Source organism: Phoenix dactylifera, chromosome 10 (genome assembly GCF_051530095.1).
Source record: "Phoenix dactylifera cultivar Ajwa chromosome 10, Ajwa_hap1_PhDact_Kaust_v1.1, whole genome shotgun sequence".
Taxonomy (NCBI): domain Eukaryota; kingdom Viridiplantae; phylum Streptophyta; class Magnoliopsida; order Arecales; family Arecaceae; genus Phoenix; species Phoenix dactylifera.
The window spans coordinates 15,955,892-15,982,974 of NC_143199.1; the positions used below are offsets into that span (position 1 = coordinate 15,955,892).

General features: G+C 40.5%; 1 protein-coding gene and 1 pseudogene across 9 annotated transcripts in view; both read right to left on the bottom strand.

Moving 5' to 3' along the window:
* The window catches only part of LOC113461511 (uncharacterized), a 137,457-nt gene that overhangs the window by 38,555 nt on the left and 71,819 nt on the right, over nt 1-27,083 (bottom strand). The window contains exon 10 of one of the 9 annotated variants that reach the window (XR_016396625.1): nt 23,913-23,974. The exons of 6 other annotated variants lie outside the window; for them this stretch is intronic. Coding sequence is in view for 2 of the 3 variants with exons in the window: in XM_089925747.1 (XP_089781873.1) it covers nt 16,844-17,130 (287 nt within the window). In the remaining variant the exon portion in view is untranslated. Of the gene's footprint in view, nt 1-16,828; nt 17,131-23,912; nt 23,975-24,302; nt 25,770-27,083 lie in introns of those variants that run through there. 2 more of the 9 variants (XM_089925747.1, XM_089925764.1) reach the window with 2 other exon arrangements.
* LOC120109352 (small nucleolar RNA R71) lies at nt 21,340-21,437 on the bottom strand (annotated as a pseudogene).

The window sequence follows — 27,083 nt, forward strand, 5'->3', positions numbered from 1 at the left end:
CTTAACAAATACAAACCCTTAGTTGAAAAATTTACATATAGTTCTGAAAAATTAAACATGATACTAAATAGTCAACGAGCAGTATTTAATAAAGCGGGTTTAGGGTATAAACCAAGAAATAAACAAAAACTTCTTAGTAACTTCTTTGTTAAAGCTGGAGAAACTAAAACTAAGAAAATAACCTGCTTTTGTTGTGGAACTATAGGACATAAGGCAAATGCATGTGACTATAGAAAAAGTAAAACAAAAAGGAAAATTAAAAGGGTATGGGTTCCAAAAGGAACCAACTTGACTAACCATGAAGGACCCAAGAAAACTTGGGTACCTAAGATGACATGATTTGCTTGTGTAGGAGTGTCTTGCAGCCGAGGTCAACAAAAACCGTTGGTATTTGGATAGTGGCTGCTCAAGGCACATGACGGGTGATAAAGATCAATTTTTCACCCTTGAAGCTAAGAAGGGAGGTGCTGTGACTTTTGGAGACAACAACCAAGGCCATATCATTGGTATTGGTAAAGTTCAAATCACCCCTTCTACTTTTATAGATAATGTTAGATATGTTGATGGTCTTAAGCATAACTTGTTAAGCATTAGTCAATTATGTGATATAGGATATGATGTTATGTTTAAACCATCACTATGCATTATAACAAATCCTAATGATAATAGTTTAGTTTTTAAAGGAATTAGACGTGGAAATGTATATGTTGTAGACCTAGAAGATCTTGCAAAACATAACCAATGTCTAGTTGTAATGAAACTAAAGATAATGATGCTAGTTGGTTATGGCACCGTAAGTTAGGTCATGCAAGCATGGACACAATAACTAAACTAGTTAAAAGAGACTCCGTGATAAGTTTGCCAAAATTAAAATTTGAAAAGAACAAAATATGTGAAGCATGTCAATTTGGCAAACAATCTAGGAACTCTTTTAAATCCATAAAATGTGTCTCTACTTCTAGGCCTCTAGAATTACTACACATGGACCTATTTGGTCCAACTAGAACAACAAGCCTAGGTGGAAATAAATATGGTCTAGTTATAGTAGATGATTACTCTAGGTACACATGGGTCATGTTTCTAGCACATAAGGATCAAGCATTTTCTGTTTTTAAGAAGTTCCATAAGGAAGTAACAAATGCTAGAGAGTCTTCAGTCATAGCCATTAGAAGTGACCATGGTACCGAATTCGAAAATCAATCATTTGATGAATTTTGTAGTAAAAAGGGGATAACCCATAATTTCTCAGCACCTAGGACACCACAACAAAATGGAGTTGTGGAAAGGAAGAATAGAACACTAGAGGAAATGGCTAGAACTATGTTATGTGAAAGTAACCTCCCTAAGTACTTTTGGGGAGAAGCCATTAATACCTCTTGTCACATATTAAATAGAGTTCTATTGAGACCCATTATAAAGATAACACCTTATGAACTGTGGAAAAACAGAAAACCAAAGGTTAATTATTTTCATGTTTTTGGATGTAGGTGTTTTGTGCATAATAATGGGAAAGATAATCTAGGGAAATTTGACCCTAAATCTGATGAAGGAATATTCTTAGGTTATTCTACAACTAGTAAAGCCTATAGAGTATTTAATAAAAGAACCTTAGTCATAGAAGAATCTATACATGTAGTATTTGATGACTCTAGTGACATCTCCTCTAGTAAGAAAGTTAATTTTGATGATGATGTTGAAATACTTGAGGAAAAGATAGATGAGATGGGATTACAAGATGATAATCAAAAGTTGATTGAAGGAGAATCATCAAGCCAAGAGGCTATTGTGGATCATGGGCTAACAAAAGCTTGGAGGTATGCTCACGGGCATCCTAAGGAACTCATTCTAGATGATCCATCTCAACCGGTTAGGACTAGAGCTTCACTTAGAAATCTAAATAACCATCTAGCTTTTGTTTCACACTTTGAGCCCAAACATATAGAAGAAGCCGAAAATGATGTAAATTGGATAAATGCAATGCAAGAAGAACTAAACCAATTTACTAGAAACAAAGTGTGGGATCTAGTAGAGAGACCTTCTAAATATCCAATTATAGGTACAAAATGGATATATAAAAATAAGCTAGATGAAAATGGAATTGTTATAAGGAATAAGGCTAGACTGGTGGCAAAGGGTTATAATCAAGAAGAAGGCATAGATTTTGATGAAACCTTTGCTCCCGTAGCTAGACTTGAGGCTATTAGACTGTTATTAGCATATGCATGCTCTAAGGATTTCAAACTATTTCAAATGGATGTAAAAAGTGCATTTTTAAATGGGTATATTAATGAGGAAGTGTATGTAGAACAACCTCCTGGTTTTGAAAATCATCAATACCCTAATCATGTGTATAAACTGAACAAAGCACTTTATGGATTAAAACAAGCACCTAGAGCATGGTATGAGAGACTTAGTAAATTCCTATTAGAACATGAATTCTCCAGGGGAAATGTAGACACAACATTATTTCTGAAAAAGAAAAATAAGGAGATGCTATTAGTACAGATTTATGTTGATGATATCATTTTCGGTGCTACTAACAATCGTCTCTGCGAAGAGTTTGCTGATTTGATGCAGAGTGAGTTTGAGATGAGCATGATGGGAGAGCTGAACTACTTCCTCGGGCTTCAAATCAAACAATCTGAAGGAGGCATCTTCATCAATCAAGCAAAATATATCAAGGAGATGCTCAAGAAGTTTGATATGGAAGGAAACAAATCAATCAACACCCCCATGAGCTCATCATGCAAATTAGATCAAGATGAATCAGGTAAATCTGTAGATCAAAAACTTTATAGAGGTATGATAGGATCTTTACTATATCTTACTGCAAGTAGACCTGATATTATGTTTAGTGTTTGCATGTGTGCTAGATATCAGGCTAATCCTAAAGAATCACACCTAGCTGCAGTTAAGAGAATTTTTAAATACTTAATAGGAACTAAGAACATAGGGCTATGGTACTGTTGACCCCCTAATGGATTTTGATGAATACAAAACACTAGAGCATAATTCCATTATATCTTAACAATTTAATTAAGGAATTCATGTGTTTTATCTAGAATATTGTTGAGAAATGTCTAGGCAAGTTCCCATAATTTTTATGAATTCATTGAAGAACATTTTGAGTTAATGAAAAAGTTCAGGGACAGCCGAGACGTCTCCTGATGGTTTCAGAGACGTCTCTGGCACAAACAGGAAGAACTGGCACACTTGGAGACGTCCCCGGCACCTGCCGAGTCGTCCCCGCGTTAGCGGAGTCGACTCTCTCAGTAGCGGAGTCGACTCTCTCAGTGGCGGCAGAAAGGCAGTTTTCAAGAGATATGCGCGAGACGTCCCCACTGTACGCCGAGTCGTCCCCGCAGGTAAAAAGGAGAGTTCCCGAGTCGTCCCCAAGATAGCCGAGACGGCTCTCTCAGGGTTTTCCAGAGAATGTTTTTTTTTCGGTGATAAGGCAGCGGAGTCGTCCCTGAGACAGCGGAGCCGTCCCCATGCATAAAGTGCAGACGAGCCGAGACGTCCCCTGAAAGAGCGGAGTCGACTCTCTCAGGGAATTCCAGAGGACATGTCTTTCGGAGATAAAGAAGCGGAGTCGTCCCCAAGGCAGCGGAGTCGTCCCCACTCAAAAAGTGCAGACAAGCCGAGACGTCCCCGTAAAGTGCCGAGTCGACCCCAGACAACATAAAAAGTAAGATCCTGTAGGCGAGACGTCCCTCGTTGTAGCGGAGACGTCCCCGGAGCGCCTGGAACGCGACTGACAGCTTTTCAGGTTTGGTTTGAATTTCAAATCCTTCTCTTTTTGTTTCTAACGGCTATATTTGCTTTTTGGGCTATAAAAAGGGACCTCTTAAGTGGTTCTCAACAACTCTTCACCAACCAAAAAGCTAGATCATTCAAGAGAGAAGTTAGAAAGAAAAGCTCAAGGGAGTGAGTGCATTCAAGGAAGAAAATCAAGTATTCTCAAGTCTCCCAAGCGATTTCAAGCTCAACCACTCTCGTGCGCTCGGGATTCGAAGCTCACACTCAACCCTACGCGCTCCACCTCGGAAGAATCAACATTTCCCACGCTTCCAACGGCAAAAGGATTCTTCCGGGTTACATTATTCATAATTGTTATATTTGCTTCTTAGAGCTTTTATTTTCTTTTGTAAACTCTTTTATTGTGGTGCTTGTTCCAGTCAAGGGACTTGGAACAAGGGAAAGGCGTCCCAAGCCTAAGAGAAATTAGGGGTTTTAGGGTTTGTTGTGAGCCCGGTGTAAAACAACGAGTTGGGTAGTGAACTCGCAAAACTACCGTACTGTAATCTTGGATTATAGTGGAAATTCCCAAAGGCGCTTTGGGGAGTGGATGTAGGAGCGGTGAAGGCTCCGAACCACTATAAAACCGTGTGTTTGTGGTTGTCTCTTCTTATCTCTTTATCTTTATTTTAGTTCTTATATTTGTGTGTTTTATTTTTAATTAGGCAAAAAGTTTTTAAAACACCCAATTCACCCCCCTCTTGGGTGACCATCTCTGGGCAACAAGTGGTATCAGAGCGGGTGCTCTGTATATTTCTTGAAAGACCTAACCGTCTTAGCCAAAGATCTAGATGGCAACACCCTTTAACAATGTTCCTGCCGAGGGGCAAGCAACCAATAGACCTCCACTCTTCAATGGGACAAATTATACCTATTGGAAGACGAGAATGAGAATTTTCATTCAAGCACAAGACTATGCCTTGTGGAGGGTTATAGTCAAGGGACCACAAGAACCATCACACGTGGTGAATGGCATTCGAGTTCCCAAACCTGAGGAGGATTGGGATGAGAATGATGATAGGATGGCTCAACTCAATTCTAGAGCCATGAACTCATGATTTTGTTCTCTAGATGTAAATGAGTTCAATAGAGTCTCTACATGCAGTTCCGCTAAGGAAATATGGGATAGGCTTGAAGTTACCCACGAGGGTACAAATCAAGTCAAAGAGTCCAAAGTGAACATTCTAGTTCACAAGTATGAATTGTTTAAGATGGAACCTAATGAAACCATCACATGCATGTTTACACGTTTTACCGAAATTATTAATGGTCTAAAAAGCTTGGGCAAATCTTACACTAACCCCGAACTTGTGAGTAAAATTCTCAGGTCACTGCCAAAAGCATGGGAAGCAAAGGTCACGGCGATTGTAGAAGCCAAAGACCTTAACACCTTGGGGCTAGAACAACTCTTGGGCTCATTGATGACGCATGAGCTCACGATGAAGCAGCATGAAGAAGAGTTGCCAAAGAAAAAGACAATCGCACTCAAGGCTACCTCAAGTGTATGTGAAGAAGAGAGCAGTGAGAGTGAAGAAGAAAGTCAAGATGAGGACTTGGGTTTGATAGTAAGGAAATTTAAAAAGTTCATGAGAAGAAAGAAACCATTCCCAAGAAAGAAATTTGGAGGGAGAAATGATTGGGAAAAAGAAAAAGAAAAAGAAAGAGACCCAATCGTATGCTATGACTGCAAGAGACCGGGACATATTCGTTCCGAATGCCCACAACAAAAGAAGCATTTTGGAAAGAAGAAGAAAAAGGCATTGAAGGCAACATGGGATGACAGTGACACATCATCCTCCGAGGAAGAGAAGGAAGAGACCGCCAATCTATGCTTCATGGCGCTCGAAGATGACGAGGTATGTCAAAACCCAACTATAAATTTTACTTTAGAAGAATTATATGATGCTTTTCAAGAACTTATGGGTGATTGTAGTATGTTAGGAACAAAGAATAAAGAATTAAAAGCCTCAAATCAAAAACTAAAGGAAAATATTGAAAACCTATTAATTGAAAAGGAGAGCGTTAAAAATATGAACACTACTAACCTAAAAATCGAAAATTCAAGACTTAGCACTGAAAATGAAAAGGCAAAAACACTAATCAAGGAATTAAATCTAAAAGTAAATTCCCTACTCAATAGTAATACCTCACTTGCGCAAACTGTTGAATCTCTTAAAAAGGATATGAAAGAACTAGTTAAAAAAAATTTGAATCTTAAGAATGAGGTACATAAGTACAAGCCAATTGTTGAAAAATTCACACAAAGCTCTGAAAAATTAAATCTTATTCTTTCAAATCAAAGAGCTGTTTTCAATAAAGCTGGATTAGGATATAAAACTAATAAGCAACAAAAGTATCTAAAGAATTTCTTTGTAAAAGCAAAAGACGTAAAAACTGAAAAACCAACATGCTTTCTTTGTGGAAAGAACGGACATAAAGCCTACTCTTGTATTCAAAGAAAAATCCAAACTAACAAGGGTACATTTGTAAAAGCTAAAAACATAACTAAAGTATGGGTGCCTAAGGGAGTCAACTACACTAACCACGAAGGACCCAAGAAAACTTGGGTACCTAAGAGCTTCACATGATCATTTTGCAGATATGCCTTGCAGCCGGAAATAAAAAGAGAATGTGGTATCTTGATAGTGGTTGCTCAAGGCATATGACCGGTGACAAGAGTCTCTTCGTCACCTTGGAATCAAAAGAAGGAGGAGTAGTCACATTTGGAGACAATGCTAAAGGTCGAATTATTGGTGTTGGTAAAATCTCCATATCACCCTCCTCATTTATAGATAATGTATTGTTAGTTAATGGACTAAAACATAATTTATTAAGTATAAGTCAATTTTGTGACAAGGGCTTTAAAGTGTCATTTGAATCATCACTATGCATAATTAATAGTCCAATTGATAATGAGATCATACTCACAGGACATAGGCATGGAAACGTTTACATGGTAGATCTTGATGATCTCACCATGAGGGATGGCCAATGTCTTGTAGCCATGAATCCCAAAGTCAATGAGACTAGTTGGTTATGGCATCGTAGGTTAGGGCATGCTAGCATGGATTTAATCTCTAAATTGATCACAAAGGATCTAGTCAAAGGACTACCAAAAATAGACTTTGAAAAGAATAAAATTTGTGCGGCATGTCAATTAGGGAAACAAACAAGAAGTTCTTTCAAGTCTAAGAACATAGTCTCAACATCAAAACCCTTAGAACTAATTCACATGGATTTGTTTGGACCCACTAGAACTGCTAGTCTAGGGGGTAAGAAATTTGGTCTTGTCATTGTTGATGATTTTTCACGTTTTACATGGGTTTCATTTCTTGCACACAAAGATGAGTCCTTTCTCGCTTTTGTCAAGTTTCATAATAAGGTTTCGAATGAACTCAATCTTAAACTAAAAGCAATTAGGAGTGATCATGGTACCGAGTTTGAAAATCAACACTTTGAAAAGTTTTGTGACGAAAATGGTATCAATCACAATTTCTCGGCACCTAGGACACCCCAACAAAATGGGGTGGTAGAAAGGAAGAATCGCACACTAGCAGATATGGCTCGTACCATGTTGTGCGAATCGGATCTACCAAAGTATTTCTGGGCTGAAGCAATAAATACCTCATGTTATATCTTAAATCGTGCTTTAGTTAGATCCATCTTAAAGAAAACACCGTATGAATTGATAAAAGGTAAGAAACCAAATATAAGTTATTTTCATGTTTTCGGTTGTCGATGCTTTATTTTGAATAATGGAAAGGACAATCTCAGTAAATTTAGTGCTAAATCAGATGAGGGGATCTTCTTAGGTTATTCCTCATCTAGTAGAGCATACAGGGTCTTCAACAAGAGAACTCTCGTTGTTGAAGAATCCATTCATGTTGTTTTTGATGAAACTAATGGAGATTCTTCTAGAAAAGAAGAAGATGGTGATGCAGGTATACTTGAAGACCGAATAAAGGAATTCTCCATACAAGACAAACAACATGAGGATGAGGTCAAGGAAGATACAAATCAGCAAGATGAAGAAGGTCAACCTCCATCAAAAATTCAAGATTTTCCTAAAGAATGGAGGTATGCACATGGTCATCCAAAGGATCTAATCCTTGGTGATCCTTCACAAGGTATAAGAACTAGATCCTCTTTAAGAAACACTAGTAATTACCTTGCTTTCGTATCACAAATAGAGCCTAAATCACTAGAAGAAGCTGAAAAAGATGATAATTGGATGAATGCTATGCAAGAGGAATTAAATCAATTCGAAAGAAATGAAGTTTGGACTCTAATGAAAAGACCCCCTAATGTTTCAATTATAGGTACCAAGTGGGTGTATAGAAATAAACTAGATGAAGATGGAATAGTAATAAGAAACAAAGCTAGGCTAGTGGCCAAAGGATATAATCAGGAGGAAGGAATAGATTTTGACGAAACTTTTGCTCATGTTGCTAGATTAGAGGCTATTAGACTACTTTTAGCATATGCATGCTTCATGGATTTTAAACTTTATCAAATGGATGTAAAAAGTGCATTTTTAAATGGCTATATAATGGAGGAAGTTTATGTAGGACAACCTCCAGGTTTTGAAAATCACTTACATCCAGATTATGTTTATAAATTGCATAAAGCATTGTATGGACTTAAGCAAGCCCCTAGGGCATGGTATGAAAGGTTAAGTAATTTCCTAATTGAGAACAAATTCAAGAGAGGAAATGTAGACAAAACCCTCTTTATTAAAAGAAAAGGAAATGACTTATTGCTTGTACAAATTTATGTGGATGATATAATTTTTGGTGCTACTAATGATAGTCTTTGTCAAGAGTTTGCCAAGCTTATGCAGGGAGAATTTGAAATGAGCATGATGGGTGAGCTCAACTTCTTCCTTGGGTTACAAATAAAACAATCAGAGGAAGGCATCTTCATCAGTCAGTCCAAATACATCAAGGAAATGCTGGAAAAATTCAAGATGAAGGATGCAAAGGAAATCAGCACACCCATGGGCTCAAGTTGCAAGCTAAACAAAGATGAAAAAGGTAAAAGTATAGACTGCAAATTATACAGAGGTATGATAGGCTCTCTACTTTATCTTACTGCTAGTAGACCAGATATATTATTCAGTGTTTGTATGTGTGCTAGATACCAAGCATGTCCTAAGGAATCACACTTGCAAGCTGTTAAGAGAATTTTTAGATATCTAGTAGGGAAATCTAATGTAGGCTTATGGTATTCTAAACAATCTGACATAAACTTAATTGCTTATTCCGATGCTGATTTTGCCGGGTGCAAACTCGACAGAAAAAGCACAAGTGGCACATGTCAATTCTTGGGTGCCAATTTGGTTTCTTGGTTTAGCAAGAAACAAAATTCAGTTGCTTTGTCTACAGCTGAGGCTGAGTACATTGCAGCTGGAAGCTGTTGTGCCCAAGTTCTTTGGATTAAGCAACAACTTGAAGACTTCGGTATCAAAATGGATAATATACCAATTAAATGTGATAATACAAGTGCAATTAATTTAACAAAAAATCCTGTCCAACACTCTAAGTCAAAGCATATAGAGATTAGGCATCATTTTATTAGGGATCATGTGCTGAAAAATGATGTGATGATTGAATATGTATGTACAGAAAATCAATTAGCTGATATCTTTACAAAGCCCCTTTGTAAAGAAAGATTCAATTTCTTAAGGAATGCCTTGAGCTTGTATGATCCTAGCAAATGAGTTGAATTTGTATTGGATTACTTTGCTACTCAAACTAGTAATCAACCTCAAGGTAGACATAAGTGAAAACATGAATTCATCTAAGCTAAATGACGAACTGTTTGACTTTCCGGAGGATGGTTACCCTCCCTTGGACTCTTCATGGAGATATTTTCAGAACCTATTTCATAGGTATTCGAAATTTGGTCAAACATTCCTCATTTCAATATTAATAATTCAAAAAAATTATCAAATTATTATAGGTTGTATCATTAAGGGGGAGGATCACAAACAAATTCACTCTAAGTTTATCAAAAGAGATCATATTGATTAGGGTAATTAAACAAAATTGGGAAAAGATAGAATACAGTCTGAAATTTTTCAGTGCCGGAGACGTCTCTGGCAAATCGCAGAGACGTCCCCCCAAGGGGAGACGTCTCGCCTTAGTCGCGGAGACGTCTCGGGGACCGAATGAGGGCTTTTTAAATAGGTCGAAATCGCTCGAGCCGACTCGAGCTTTCTCCCTCATTCCCGACCAAAACGGAAAACCCTAGCCTCCATTTGCTCTCCACCTCAAATCCCAGCCTCCGTTTGCTCTAAATCACAAACCCTAGCATCCATGGCACCAAAGAAAGCTAGGACAACCCGTGGGAGGCGACCTAGAGTAGCGGCCGACGGTGAGGAACGGCGGGAAGAACCCTCCGCGCCTTCTCCTCCGGTTGCTCCGCCGACCACGACGATTTCCTGTGCAAATCGCACAGTCACGACTGGTAGGTACATCGATTTCTCCTTTTTAGATCATGAGGGGTTCTCTATTGGAGAGAAACTCCGAGCTCAAGGGTGGGAGCACCTTTGCACACTAAATACCTCGACCTATCCCGGCCTAGTTAGAGAGTTTTTTAGCAATATGGCATTAGGGGACCAAGGGTACACTGGATGTGTCCGGGGGACATTAGTGGAAGTAAATGAAGATGTCCTATCCACTGTCCTACAAATCCCTAAGGACGGTGAGGCTCCAACCTCACTTCCCCAAAGGGAATTAGCCCTAAATCTGCTGTTAGGACAAGAGGACTGCGGCCCTCTTGATGTTGTCAACTCCCAAGACCTAAACGCCGAAATGAGATTACTTTTAAGTATTGTCAACCGGGTCTTGTTTCCCAAAACCGGTCGCTTCGATTTTGTTTCGGAGCGAGACTTAGCTATTATGCATCATATCCTACAAGGGATCCCTCTAAACCTTCCTAGACTCATGCTAAATTACATTGCCCTATGTCATAGGTATTCTAGGTTTAGTATACCCTATGGCATGATCTTTACCTTAATCTTTAAACACTTCAAGGTTCCCATTCCAACAAATGAACCTGCAAAGGCCTTGAGAAACACTGACTACTATAATGAGGACACAATGAGAAGAATGGAGTTTCATAAGATAGATGGGTCGTGGGTCAAGGTTCCAAAAAGAAAAGCACAAACCATAGAGCCTGAAATCCCACATCATGAGTCTGACCATCACTCTCCTCCACCTAGCCACATGAACATCCCTGATATTCCCTCCAGCTCAGCTGGACCTTCCACGTCCATGCCACCACTTCCTCCAGTCAGTGGGCCCTCCTTCCTATCAGAAGATCAGATGCGCACCTTAGCATCTGCCATTTGCCAGCAGATGAGGGAGGAGATGAGATCCATGATCTCCACAGAGTTGGCCCCCATCAGAGCTTCACATGAAGGGCTTCTACAAGAGATGAAGGATATTAGAAGTCAGATTGAAGCTACAACACAAGAGATAATTGGTATGGGTGCCACCCAAACCATCAGATCATTAGAGCTCAAGGACAGCTTGAAGAGCATTTCCAAGAGTCTCAAAGAGCTGACAAAACCAGATGGCAACGTGGGCACCTTGGTTGCCCAACTCAGAGGGAGAATTGAAATGGCAACCATAGAATTTGAAGCACTTGTGGCAGGTTTCCACAAGTCACAGGGAGATCAATTTAAGACCCTCATGGATTCCATCAATGCATTCATAGATGCAGCTTGTAAGGCTTATGCACAAAGTACATCTAGTAGGCCCCATGAGCAACGTCGCCGATGATGGATATCTTGTAGGATCTTCTTTTTGTAAATCCTAGGCTATTTTGAAACACCTTTTGTATTAGAAATCAATACTTGTAATGATTTCTTCTTTTGACTATGTACTGACTTCAAAGGTTTATGATGACATATGAATGAATACAATCTCTTTTGAACACTTTGTGTACATTGCTAATTCTGCGTATGTGTTTCTGTGATTGTGTATGTGATTGTATGATATGCCATAAAAATCTTACCACATACCTTGAGTGTTCAAATTTGATACAAAGAAACAATGCACATAAAACAGGGGGAGCACATCTTGTGATAACTATGTTAAACTAAAAGATAAGTCTGAAATGAATTCCAAAACAAAGGGGGAGTGATATGAATACATTAATAGAAATGACTTGGACAGGGGGAGCACAACTTGAATATCCTTGAGTAAAATGAATGCTGAATTCCACTATAAATTGAGTCTTAAGCACCTAAGGATAATTTGTCCCCTTCATGTTGCTGACAAAAAGGGGGAGTAGATAGTATATGGAATGCAAAATTTATAATAGATATTGAATATGGAGATATTGAAAGGGGGAGTAGACATGGATATTGAATATGGAATGCAAAATTTTTAATCATACTCCAAAGTTGAATTAGGAAAGATAAAATTGAAGAATATTGATTTTAAGATAATTGCCCTTCTGGAAAAGAAAGAGGGAGTCAAAAAGAATCTAGCTTTCAATTATCTTCAGCATCAATATTTCATTTTAACTTGATTCAAACTCAGTTCATATGCCAAAATCATTTAAGAACTATAAGATCAATCTTATGCACAAGGAAAGAACTGAATTGAGTGATGCACATTGTATCTAGGCCAAAATATTATACTTGTACATCCGATCAAATACTGTGTATATGTTTAAATTTCAAATTTTGCATATACTCAGTGTTTTGTCATCATCAAAAAGGGGGAGATTGTTGACCCCCTAATGGATTTTGATGAATACAAAACACTAGAGCATAATTCCATTATATCTTAACAATTTAATTAAGGAATTCATGTGTTTTATCTAGAATATTGTTAAGAAATGTCTAGGCAAGTTCCCATAATTTTTATGAATTCATTGAAGAACATTTTGAGTTAATGAAAAAGTTCAGGGACAGCCGAGACGTCTCCTGATGGTTTCAGAGACGTCTCTGGCACAAACAGGAAGAACTGGCACACTTGGAGACGTCCCCGGCACCTGCCGAGTCGTCCCCGCGTTAGCGGAGTCGACTCTCTCAGTAGCGGAGTCGACTCTCTCAGTGGCGGCAGAAAGGCAGTTTTCAAGAGATATGCGCGAGACGTCCCCACTGTACGCCGAGTCGTCCCCGCAGGTAAAAAGGAGAGTTCCCGAGTCGTCCCCAAGATAGCCGAGACGGCTCTCTCAGGGTTTTCCAGAGAATGTTTTTTTTTTCGGTGATAAGGCAGCGGAGTCGACCCTGAGACAGCGGAGCCGTCCCCATGCATAAAGTGCAGACGAGCCGAGACGTCCCCTGAAAGAGCGGAGTCGACTCTCTCAGGGAATTCCAGAGGACATGTCTTTCGGAGATAAAGAAGCGGAGTCGTCCCCAAGGCAGCGGAGTCGTCCCCACTCAAAAAGTGCAGACAAGCCGAGACGTCCCCGTAAAGTGCCGAGTCGACCCCAGACAACATAAAAAGTAAGATCCTGTAGGCGAGACGTCCCTCGTTGTAGCGGAGACGTCCCCGGAGCGCCTGGGACGCGACTGACAGCTTTTCAGGTTTGGTTTGAATTTCAAATCCTTCTCTTTTTGTTTCTAACGGCTATATTTGCTTTTTGGGCTATAAAAAGGGACCTCTTAAGTGGTTCTCAACAACTCTTCACCAACCAAAAAGCTAGATCATTCAAGAGAGAAGTTAGAAAGAAAAGCTCAAGGGAGTGAGTGCATTCAAGGAAGGAAATCAAGTATTCTCAAGTCTCCCAAGCGATTTCAAGCTCAACCACTCTCGTGCGCTCGGGATTCGAAGCTCACACTCAACCCTACGCACTCCACCTCGGAAGAATCAACATTTCCCACGCTTCCAACGGCAAAAGGATTCTTCCGGGTTACATTATTCATAATTGTTATATTTGCTTCTTAGAGCTTTTATTTCCTTTTGTAAACTCTTTTATTGTGGTGCTTGTTCCAGTCAAGGGACTTGGAACAAGGGAAAGGCGTCCCAAGCCTAAGAGAAATTGGGGGTTTTAGGGTTTGTTGTGAGCCCGGTGTAAAATAACGAGTTGGGTAGTGAACTCGCAAAACTACCGTACTGTAATCTTGGATTATAGTGGAAATTCCCAAAGGCGCTTTGGGGAGTGGATGTAGGAGCGGTGAAGGCTCCGAACCACTATAAAACCGTGTGTTTGTGGTTGTCTCTTCTTATCTCTTTATCTTTATTTTAGTTCTTATATTTGTGTGTTTTATTTTTAATTAGGCAAAAAGTTTTTAAAACACCCAATTCACCCCCCTCTTGGGTGACCATCTCTGGGCAACAGGTACTCTAAAGAATCTAGCCTAAACTTAATAGGGTACACAGATTCAGACTTCGCTGGATGTAAGCTTGATAGAAAAAGTACCAGCGGGTCGTGTCAGTTTCTAGGAGAAAACCTAATCTCATGGTTTAGCAAGAAACAAAACTCGGTTGCATTATCCACTGCAGAAGCTGAATATGTGGCAGCCGGGAGTTGTTGTGCTCAAATCTTGTGGATTAAACAACAATTAAAAGATTATGGCATTAAACAAGATAAAATCCCCATTAATTGTGATAATACAAGTGCCATAAATCTAACTAAAAATCCAATTCAACATTCAAGAACTAAACACATTGAGATAAGACATCACTTCATAAGAGATCATGTATTGAATGGTGATGTGTCACTCCAATTTGTTTGTACTGATAATCAATTAGCAGATATTTTTACAAAACCCCTAAGTGAAGAGAGGTTTAGCGTGCTTAGGAGGGGATTAGGAGTGATTGATCCATCCTAGAGGGAGTTTCCACTAGATTAATTGATTTTGATGATTAGAATGCGGTTAAAATAGAGTTTCTTTTCAATGATCATCAAATCAGATCATAATTAGGTGATTTTCCCTCATTTGGCACGGTTATAGCATGACTTTTAGGTGCGTGCCAAGGTTAGAGACGACTCGAGTAAGTTTCAGAGCCGGCTCCTAAGGGGGAGTCGACTCGCGCATTTGCGGGAGTCGACTCGCAAAGATGGCAGCTGAGGGGGAGTCGACTCGCACATTGTCGGGAGTCGACTCGAAGTCTACAGGCGCATAAGGAGAGTCGACTCGCGCATATTCTGGAGTCGACTCGAGGTCGAGTCGACTCGCGACTCAGGGGAGTCGACTCGCAGTCGGGATCCGACTTTTTAACCCTAGGTTTGTCGTTTCGCAAACACTTTTCTCTCAAGCCGCCACTGTTCAAAAAGCCCTAGAGCCGACTCCTAGGTCGTCCCCGATCGTCTCCAACCCTTTTTCCGTCGATTTTTCACCGGTTCTTAGGGTTTTCGTCCGTTCCTAGGTCGTCTCCGGTCCGTCCCAAGCTTCCTCCGTCGATCCTTCTCCGTCCTTTAGGTTCTTCATTCCATTTTAGGTCAGAATGCCACGTAAGACCGTGGTTAGGAAGAGGTCCCGTCCCGAGGCCGGTCCCGAGCGGCGCTCCAAGGCGCGGCACGATCCCGCGAGGCAACCACCTCCGGCTCGTTCCCCGCCTAGGGCGGTTCCCGCGAGGCCATTGGCCGGGAAGGTCGTCTCCACCGGGAGGTATGTCGATTTCGACTTCCTCTCCCGGGAAGGGTTCACCATAGGTGAAAGACTTAGGGTCCAGGGCTTAGAGTTCTTCCTTACATTGGACCTCCCCACATATCCAGGGCTCGTTAGAGAGTTTTACGGTACCGTCCATCGGGGAGATGGGGGTATCGAGGGCACAGTAGCCGGTGTCCCTGTGTTTGTCACGGATGATCTTATTGGCCACATCCTCCACCTTCCACTAGTAGGGGTGGCTCCCGCACACCCTGAGGATAGAGTTGAGGCCCTTACGGTCGTCTTAGGGCATCCACCTCAGTCCCCCCTAGACGAGGTATCTGCTAGCTCACTTCCTGTTGAAGTGAGAATCCTTTTGAGTATTCTGTCCAGGTCTGTCTTCCCTAAGACAGGAAGATTTGATTTTGTAAATGAGAGGGACCTAACTATTATGTCTTACATTCTTCAGGACACCCCGGTCAACTTCCCCAAACTCATATATAGGTATATGTGTGAGCCCCTAGATAGACCTAGGCTCACCCTCCCATACGGCATGATTTTTACTCTTCTCTTTAGGGAGTACGAGATTCCCATTCCTGAGAGGGAACCCTCTCGTGCATTGTGATGGACAGATCGCTTGTGTACGGGGACCATGCACAGGATGGGGTTTCGGAAGAGAGAAGGGATCTGGGTTAGGAAGTCTACCCTCACCGCTCAGACCACCAGACTTTCACCTAGTCCTGAGCCCGATTCAGACTACCCAGACCTTCCAGACCATCCAGACCTCCCATCCACTCCTCCTGCTCCTACCACCTCCGCCGGACCTTCCTCCTCGGCACCACCCTCTATGGCGGTCCGGATTGATCCTGAGCAGCTCCGGGAGCTGCGACAGGAGATAGTCAGAGAGGTGAGGGATGAGCTGCTTCGGGAGCTCCGAGGTGCGGTGCCTGCTCCCACTCCTGCACCCGTATCTTCTCAGTTGGTCCCTTCCTTGACAGCCGTGACTGACATGACGGCTCATGTACGGGAAGAGATCTACAATGTCCGGAGTTTGGTCCAGGCCCAGTTCCACAGCATGAGTGAGGTCACGAGCTCCACTCGACAGATGCGAGAGGAGATAGGTCGTGACATGCACACCACCACCGAGGGGGCCGAGCGCTTGGCGAATGTACTCATCGACAAGCTGGACGCACTTCAGACATCGGTGACTGGGCTTCAGGCGTCGGTGACAGAGCTCTCCACTACATATAGCAGAGCCACCACGTCTATCATCACGCAGCTCGGACATGTTACAGATGCAGTCACCCTCCTCATGGAGCAGAGCCGATTGAGAGGAGGAGCACCATCCTCGAGAGGAGGAGCCACATCCTCGAGAGGGGGAGATACATCCTCGAGGGGGGGATCTTCATCCTCGAGGAGACCATAGATGTTCTTTTTGTTTTGTTTTGTATTGTTTTGCTTTACTTATTGTATGCTCAAATGTATTCACATTCATATCAATACAATAAGTAGACATCTTATCTTCATTTCTGTGCCATTTGATGATTGGTTGTGCCATTTGTGCCATTGATTGTGTGTGATTACCTCCTTTTTGATATGATGACAAAAAGGGGGAGAAATATGTATAAAATATGTAAAAGGGGAGAAATATGGATGAAATATGTAAAAGAAATCAATGGAAATCAATAAAAAGACACACAAATTTGTTCTAAGTGGATTCGGTACCTCGAGGCTCATTATCTCTCTTTTGGGGCTCCTAATGGAGTAATCTCCAGAATCTATTCAAGGGATATTCGGAGATTAGTTGAATCCTACTCAAGAACAAATTGACAGATTTTTCCTCTAAAAACAAAAAATTCAGTTCAAAAACTTCAAAGCATTAAAAGGAAATTCAGAGAATCAAAACATAGTTGAATGCATATGTTGAGGGGGAGAATCTGAATTTTAATCAAGCTAAATCATTAATGACATATAAGCCAAACAATTGATTGCATAATATGAAGGCTTATATAATTCCAAATGAAAGGGGGAGCTTTAACTCCGAAATTTGCTGTTTCACTCCTTTCAAACTTGGATAAATTAAATTATTAGACATTTGAATTCATTTATGGATTTTATTTTATTATTTATTGAGCAAGTCATTTTACATATACTCAAAGTTTTGTCATCATCAAAAAGGGGGAGATTGTGGAGTGATTGATTAAAACCCCATTTGATTTTGATGAGCTCAAAGCATTTGAGTATATCTTGTGATTACTAATGAATTCAATTGAGTGTTTCAGTGAAAATCCTGTCCAAGTGTCTCTAGATTTGGTTCATAGTATTTTGGATAAGTTAAGAAGTCTGCTGAACCAAAGTCTGAGACTCGAGTCGACTCCCGAGTATCACGAGTCGACTCCAAGCGTATCAAGTTCACTGGCACGAGCTCGAGTCGACTCCAGACTAGTACGAGTCGACTCCGACTGAAAACAGAAAGAAGAACAGAAAGCCTCATCTCAGAACCTGTCAACGAGTCGACTCCTGAAGTGCGCGAGTCGACTCCAATGTTCAACGAGTCGACTCCAGGATAGTAAGAGTCGACTCCAAGAGGTACACAAAGAAAAGTCAGAGAGCAGTTTCTCGGGTCTGAGATTCGAGTCGACTCCAGTGGAACGCGAGTCGACTCCGATGGTTGGCAAGTCGACTCCAGAGAAAGCAAGAGTCGACTCTCAGCCGTACACAAAGAAAAGGTCAGAGAGCATTTTATGGACTCTGAGATTCGAGTCGACTCCCGCAATACGCGAGTCGACTCCGAGACTGTGCGACCATCGACAGACAGAAAACCATGTTACTGCCTCTGAGATTCGAGTCGACTCCCAGACAGCTCGAGTCGACTCCAAGACAAGCTTCACGTCAAAAGGCAGAAGACCAACTTTCGGAAACTGAGAGCCGAGTCGACTCCAAGGAAGTTCGAGTCGACTCCAAGACTGGATGAGCCAAAAGACAGAGAATCGGGAGTTCGGGCTCTGAGATTCGAGTCGACTCCAAGGACAGTCGAGTCGACTCGAGTGGACAAAATTCAAAATTGGATCCACGGACTTCAGTGGATGAGCCGACTCCAAAATTGCCAGGTCAGCTCCAGAAGTTGGCGAGTCGACTCCGGGTCAAGACGAGTCGACTCCCAGTCGTGACGGCAACTTTAATTCAAATTTGGAACAGTTGCCGAGTCGACTCCGGAAAAGCTTGAGTCGACTCCCGCTACAGCCGAGTCGACTCCTGATCGCGCGAGTCGACTCCAACCCACCAACGGTCATATTGTCAGGCTGCGCAGAGTGTGCAGAACGGGCAGAAAAAGCAGTGTAACGGCTAGTTTCCGTGGGGGTTGGCTTAAATAGCCACAGAAGACTGTAGCAAGAGGGAGAACAGTTATTCCACTCCAACTAATCAAGGATTCAAGCTCTGCAACGTGCTCTTCAACGAAAAAGGGAAGATCTGCATTTACAGCTCCATCTACATCTTCCCAGGAATTAAAGCCTTCTCCTCCAGCATTCAAGTCGACTACACATTCGAGAGGAGACCGGAGTTCAAGAAGCCATTCCTCTACTTCAGCTTAAAAGCGTTTGAGGGCTTCTAAACTCCTCTTTTGATTATATTGTTTTACATCTGCTTTTGAGAAGCTTATTTTCCCTTCCTTCTATAACTTGTATTTACTTGGTTCAATCGGGGGATTGAATCAAGGGGACTAAGGTTGGTTGGTGAGCCAAGTTAAAAACCAACGCGTGTAAGGGTTTGATTGTGAGCCCGGGAAAACAATCGGGGTTGGTTCTAGTCGGTGAGCCTGGGAAAACCGACCGAGTTCGTTGTGAGCTCGTAAAACAACAAGTTTGGTTGTGAGCTTGCAAAACAACCGACTGTAATCCAAGGGGGTTATAGTGAATTCCCAAGAGAGACTTGGGGAGTGGACGTAGGAGCAAGGGGTAGCTCCGAACCACTATAAAACTCTGTGTTTGCATTGGATTGTCTCTCTTCGTCTTCCCCTCACATCACTCACAGCACTTAGCATTAATTAAATAACTTGCAATAGTTTTTAATTAATCAACCACATCGTTTTAATTATCTAAATTATTTTAAAACCCAATTCACCCCCCCTCTTGGGTTGTCTATCTGGGCAACAAATCTAAAATTATATTAAATAATCTAATATATATTTTGTTCCCTGAGGATTCGACCTCGGACTTCCGAGATTTTACTACTTGTGCGATTCTCCTGCACTTGGGAGAACATTTCTGTGACGCATCAAGTTTTTGGCGCCGTTGCCGGGGAACGGCTGATTTATTAGTATAATTTTAGATTTAATTAGTACTTTAATAGTTAGTCTTTTCCTTTCGAAAACAAAAAAAAAAAAATTCTTTACTGCTGTTTTTTTATTCCCTGCACAGTCTGCATCAAACTCTGATATCAAAGTAATTAACCGTCTGATTGAACTCAAATTTGGTCGTCAGGTGCAGGACCTGTGTTTCTTTGATCCGAACGGTCTGATTGACATTCTGAGATTAATTATTTGCAGGACCATTAGATTAATACGAAACCTTGCTGCTTTCTGTTTTAAATTTTCTGTATTTAATTATTTTAGAATCAGAATTTTATTGTTATCATATCTCATTAACCCTTGTTGCTAATTGAAAATTTAAGAAAAAAACTTTAAGAAAAGATCGAGGGTGATTATTCAAAAAATTTAAAAAAAAAACCTAAAATTTCAAATTTCAAATTTCAGAATTCAAATTTCAAACTTCAACTCATAAAATTTAAAAAAAATAAATAATTTGCTTGATCACTTATTCAATGAAATTTAATGTCATGTCATAAAACATTAAAAAAAAAATCTCTTGATTGTTGCATATAGTATAAGGCATCAGCATAAAATATTCTAAGGGCTGAACTCATTTAAAAAGATAAGGTCGGGATTTCATCACTCGTCCTTAGCCCAAAAATCACCCCATTACATAAATATCCTAAGCTTAACCAAAATCAACTAGACGTTGGCCCCTAAGGACATTCGAGCTCAATAGGATGAAGACCACCGAAAGTTGCACCAATTTCGCTCTGTGGCTTAGTTGATGTCTAGGCAAGCTTTGTCCCTATAAGGGAGACAGTTCATCTGTTCGAGGCAAGTGGGTTTTAAGTGGGACCTTTGCGAACGCATCGTGACCCCTCCACTTACCTGGGAGCTTACCTGGTCAACTCGGTTCATTAGACCGGATTGGAGGCTTAGGTGCCCTCTTCAAACTAGTTAGGAGTTGTCTAGAAATTTAAGAAAAACATTAGAAATTGAGGTGTAATGTTTAGTTGCATGTTTGATTGTGAATAGATTTTTGTTTTAGGGTGTAGTTTTAGGGTATCTTTAGTTGGTACTTATATTTATATTTATTTTTTTTAAAAAAAAACAAAAACATAAAAAAAATTTAATTAAATTTTGTATGCTAGGTTGGAATAGGGATGACACCGGTCGATTAAGTCGTACAACTTTAGATCATCCCTTAGGACACATCCTTGAAATTCCTTCGCAGTATCTCACACCTTGTAAGATGGCAAATTTTCCTGATGATGTAGGAAGTCACCATGGTGATGAAGGTAGACCCCCAGTTATGACACTTCGACAATACTTACATCCCACTAGAACTAGTCAACCTTCATGCATGATTATTCCTGAAAATGTAGGACACTTTGAAATCAAACCAGGAGTAATTCAATTGCCGCCCAAGTACCATGGAATGGAATCCGAGAACCCTTATCTTCACCTTAAGGATTTTGAGGAAATTAGCATCACATTTAGAGTGCCAAATGTATCGGAAGACGTCCTTAAATTGACCTTGTTTTCTTTTTCCTTAAAGGATAAAGCCAAAACATGGCTGAACTCCTTGAGACCTAGATCGCTAGGAACATGGCATGATATGCAAAGAGAATGCCTAAAAAAATTCTTTCCTGCACAAAGGACTAACTTTTTGAAAAGGCACATTAGTAATTTCCAACAAAAAGACCATGAAACATTTTATGAATACTGGGAGAGATTTAAAGATTTGCTTCTCTCTTGTCCTCATCATGGGTTTGAAACATGGAGAACCATTAGTTTCTTTTACGAAGGGTTGTCTCCACAGTTAAAACAATTTATAGAGACTATGTGCAATGGTCTATTTTTGGAAAAGCAACCCGATGAGGCATGGGACTATTTAGATTCTCTCGCAGAGACTGCACAATTATGGGATACAGGGGATAGAGTGAATAAACCCTTACCTAAGCCTACTAGCGTTGGACACGGGGGCCTTTACAACCTTAGTACTCAGGATGATATTCAGGCTAAAATGGCAGCCCTTACTAGGAAGGTAGAGGAAATTGAACTTAGAAGGATTGAACCCGTCAAGACCGTAGAACATAACAGTGAGTGTTGTAGGATTTGTGAGATGCCTGGCCATCTCACCACTGATTGCCCCACAATACCTGCATTCAAGGAAGTCTTGCAAGATCAGGCCAATGTTATGAATACCTATCAAAAATTTTTCAATAATCCTTTTTCGGGTACTTACAACCCTGGATGGAAGAACCATCCAAATTTTAGGTGGAGGAATGACCAACCTCAACAAGTATATAACCCAACTCCTCCACCTCTGCAACCTCATTATGCACATGCACCCCCTCAAAAATCCAGTCTCGAAGAAACTTTGCAATCTTTTATGCAAGGTCAAGCTAAAATCAATGATGAATTAAGAAATCAACTGACAACGCTGACCACTGCTTTAAGTGCTCAAGAGAAAGGTAAGCTACCAGCTCAACCACAACCTAATCCTCAAGTCTACGGCGGTAGCAATGCATCATCTTCAACTTCGCATAAAGAACAAGCGAAGAGTATAATAACTTTGCGAAGTGGAAAGGTTATTGACCAACCGGTCCCAGAACAAACACAAGTCATACCTGATTCTGACCCTTTAAAGACAAAAGAAAAGGATAATGAAGAAACTGAAGCACCAACATCTACTGAAAAAATTGAATGTCCTTTTTCTGCACCTTTTCCACAAAGATTAAAGCCCTTGCAAAAGCTTGAACCAAACTCTGAAATTCTTGAGCTTTTTAAGCAAGTAAAAATCAATGTACCTCTTCTTGATGCAATCAAACAAGTGCCTTCCTATGCAAAATTTTTAAAAGATTTGTGCACTGTCAAGCGTCGTTTAAATGTCAAGAAGAAGGCATTTCTGGCTGAAAATGTGAGTGCAATTTTACAGCATAACATTCTTCCTAAATATAAGGATCTAGGTTGCCCAACTATCTCGTGCATCATTGGCAATTTTAGGATTGAGCGAGCATTGCTAGATTTAGGAGCGAGTGTGAACTTGTTGCCATATACGGTATATGAGCAACTCGGTTTGGGTGAGTTGAAGCCAACAGCTGTGACCTTACAATTTGCTGACAGATCAGTGAAGGTTCCTAGAGGAATTATCGAAGATGTGTTGGTCCAAGTAGACAAGTTCTATTTTCCTGTCGACTTTATCGTACTGGATACACATCCGGCTTCCAATTCACCATCTCAGATTCCGGTCATCTTAGGACGTCCATTCCTTGCAACTTCTAATGCATTGATCAATTGTAGGAATGGTGTCATGAAGCTTTCTTTTGGCAATATGACCTTGAAACTGAACGTCTTTAGTATAGGCAAACAACCCAGTGATCATGAAGAAAGTAAAGAAGTTGAATGGGTTGAAACCATTACGGAAGAATATTTGTTAAAAGAAACATTTACTGAATCGGCCGACAATGGTTTAATAGATTGGTGTTCTGAAGCAACTGCTGATGATGTGGTCCCACCTGTTTTAGATAATTCGGATGTCATGATGGTCAATGGATGGAGACCGAGAGTAGAGAAATTTGAACAGTTGCCACCTCGAAAAGCAAAGATAGTACCATCCCATGAACAAACACCTAAGCTCGAGTTGAAACCTTTACCGAAGGAACTCAAGTATGCCTTTCTTGGATCCGAGGACACTTTCCCTATAATCATCTCATCTGATCTTGATCATGCCCAAGAAAGAAAATTACTTGGTGTTCTAAAGAGTTATAAGGGAGCTTTAGGATGGTCTATTGCTGACTTGAAGGGGATTAGCCCTTTAATTTGCACGCACTGGATATATTTGGAGGACAATGCCAAAACCACAAGGCAAATGCAACGCAGGTTGAATCCTACGATGAGAGATGTGGTTAAAGCAGAAGTCCTCAAGTTGCTTAACGTGGGTATTATTTACCCAATTTTCGACAGTAAATGGGTAAGTCCTACTCAAGTCGTTCCTAAGAAGTCGGGTCTGACGATAGTCAAAAATGAGCAGGGTGAACTAGTCCCAACTCGTGTTCCGACGAGTTGGCGCATGTGTGTTGACTACCGAAAATTGAATTTGGTCACTAGGAAGGATCACTTTCCCCTACCCTTCCTAGACCAAGTTCTGGAAAGAGTTGCAGGACACAAATTCTATTGTTTTCTCGATGGCTATTCCGGGTACTACCAAATCGAAATTTCACCTGAGGATCAAAAGAAGACTACCTTCACTTGTCCTTTTGGCACATTCGCTTTCCGTCGGATGCCATTCGGGTTGTGTAATGCACCTGCGACATTCCAAAGATGCATGCTCAGCATTTTTGAAGATATGAACGAGAAATTTTTAGAAGTGTTTATGGATGATTTCTCTGTTTTTGGTGATTCTTTTGATGATTGTTTATTATATTTACAAGCTGTCTTAGCTCGGTGTATAGAAAAGAAACTGATACTGAATTGGGAGAAATGCCACTTCATGGTGCCAAAGGGAATTGTCCTAGGACATATTGTTTCATCGAAGGGCATGGAAGTTGATAGAGCTAAGATTGACTTAATCGTCAAGCTACCTGCACCCAAGACGGTTAGAGATGTTAGATCATTTTTGGGTCACGCAGGATTTTATAGGAGGTTCATCAAGGACTTTAGTGTCATAGCTCGACCATTATGTAACCTCCTATCCCTTGATACACCGTTCAATTGGACTGAAACCTGTCAAGAGGCATTCGAAAAATTGAAGTCTATGCTTAGCACTGCACCCATTGTGCGACCACCCGATTGGTCATTACCTTTTGAGATCATGTGCGATGCTAGCGACTATGCGATAGGAGCTGTCCTAGGACAACGCAAGGATAATAAGCCATATGTCATTTACTATGCAAGCAAAACCTTAAACGATGCTCAAATGAATTACACCACCACCGAGAAGGAATTGCTTGCAGTAGTATTTGCATTAGACAAATTTCGCTCTTATATCCTTGGTGCTCCTATTGTTATCTTCACGGATCATGTAGCGCTAAAATATTTGCTAGATAAGAAAGAGGCCAAACCACGCTTAATACGATGGATACTTCTACTCCAAGAATTTGACATCACTATCAAAGATAAAAAGGGAGTAGAAAATATAGTTGCTGACCATTTATCACGGCTAGTTTGTAATGATTCGGTGCTACAATTGCCCATCAAGGACTCGTTCCCTGAAGAGCAATTGTTTGCACTTTCTACTATGCCATGGTATGCTGATATTGTAAACTTTCTTGTCACGAACCGGATGCCGGAGCATTGGGGATCGAATGATAAGAACAATTTCTTGCGTGAAGTAAGGAGTTATTATTATGATGCCCCCTATTTGTTCAAGTATTGCAATGATCAAATCTTTAGATGATGCATTCCGGATCATGAGATACAAAGTGTACTCTCTTTTTATCATGCCAGTGCTTGCGGAGGACACTTTGCATCTAAGAAAACGGCAGCTAAGGTGTTGCAATGTGGTTTTTATTGGCCTACACTATTTAAAGATGCCCACGAGTTCTATAGGACATGTGACCCATGTCAACGTGTTGGAAGTCTAACTCGTAGGCAAATGATGCCTCTTCAGCCCATTACTGCTATTGAAATTTTTGACATGTGGGGCATCGATTTCATGGGCCCATTCCCACCATCTTTTGGATGAGTACATTTTAGTTGGTGTTGAGTATGTGTCCAAATGGGTAGAAGCTGTGCCTTGTCGAACAAATGACCACAAACCAGTTTTAAAATTTCTTAAAGAAAACATATTTTCTAGATTTGGGATGCCCAAAGTTATAATTAGTGATGGGGGAAAATATTTCTGTAACAAACCTTTTGAGATCCTGTTACGAAAGTACGGTATCACTCATAGAATTGCAACTCCTTATCACCCGCAGACTAGTGGCCAAGTAGAGTTAGCCAATCGGGAGATTAAACGAATTTTAGAGAAAACAGTGAATCCATCATGCAAAGACTGGTCTTTAAAACTTTCTGACGCATTGTGGGCTTACCGTACAGCTTATAAAACTATTCTTGGTATGTCCCCGTATCGGCTAGTCTATGGAAAAGCATGTCATCTACCTGTTGAAATAGAGCATAAATCGTATTGGGCCATTAGAAAATTAAACTTTGAACTGTCAGATGCTGGTTTAGCCAGAAAAATAACTAAGTGAGTTGAATGAAATTCGTCGGGATGCGTATGACAATGCTAGACTTTGTAAAGAACGAATGAAAATTAGGCATGATAACTCAATTCTAAGAAAATCTTTTGAACCTGCACAAAAAGTTCTTTTGTATGACTCTCGCTTACATCTGTTTTCTGGAAAGTTACGATCAAGATGGACAGGTCCTTTCATTGTAAAAACGGTTTTTCCACACGGGGCAATTGAAATTGAGAATCCACAGGATGGCACAATTTTTAAGGTAAATGGACACAGATTAAAATCTTTTCTTGAGAATTTTGCAGATGAAAAGGACTCCTTTTCCTTGGGGGAGCCTTCTTATGACTGAACATGAAGGCCAAGGTATGTGTATATTAGTTAGAATTATTTTTTTCTTTTATTTCTAGTTTTCTTCTTATTTTGTAGGTCTTCTTTTCTGGAAATCAACAGCTCAAGGTATTCTTCTTCTCTCTATTATTTTCTCTATTGTCTCTCATATATAGTTTTCTTGCATTTTTTTTACATTGAGGACAATGCAATGTTTAAGTTGGGGGGAGGAAAATATTTTGATCAAAAAAAAAAAACTTGTTTTTGCATTTGATTTATTCTGTTACTTTCTTTTCTGAGCAAATGCACATGTATTTTCATATTGAGTTTGTGCAACAATTAAGGCAAGGAACACATGCATACTATGACTGATCAGAGACCTATTATTAGATCCCCACACGTGTACTTAATGACAATAGGAAAGCCTCAGGAGTTCACATTTGTTAACTACATTTTTGTTAGCTTTATCCGTAAAAGAAGTACGAGTATCCTTGTTCGTACCATAAGGTTCATGATTTGGTTTTCACATAAAGATAGAGGTTGAATATCCCAGTTAGATTACTTAGGTGCCTTATGATCCGACCTTGGTTGACCTATAGTCACAATGCAGTCACATATATAATAAAAAATACCTATATGGTTCAGTCTATCTTCTCTTTTCTTGCATAATTATAAAAAAAAAATCCTTCTGATGACAAATCTAGCCTCGTGGCGTAGTCTGGTTCGAGTAATTAAGCCCGAGGGGTGTTTCACCTAATGTCTTAAGCCAACTGGATCGGGGTTCATTGGCTGAAAGCTCGCTACATAGACCTTACTAGAGCCTAATGAGGTTATGGGTATTAAAAAAAAAAAAGAATGAAATAATAATAAGCATGTATGAGTTGGTCAGGCTGAACCCAGTGACATG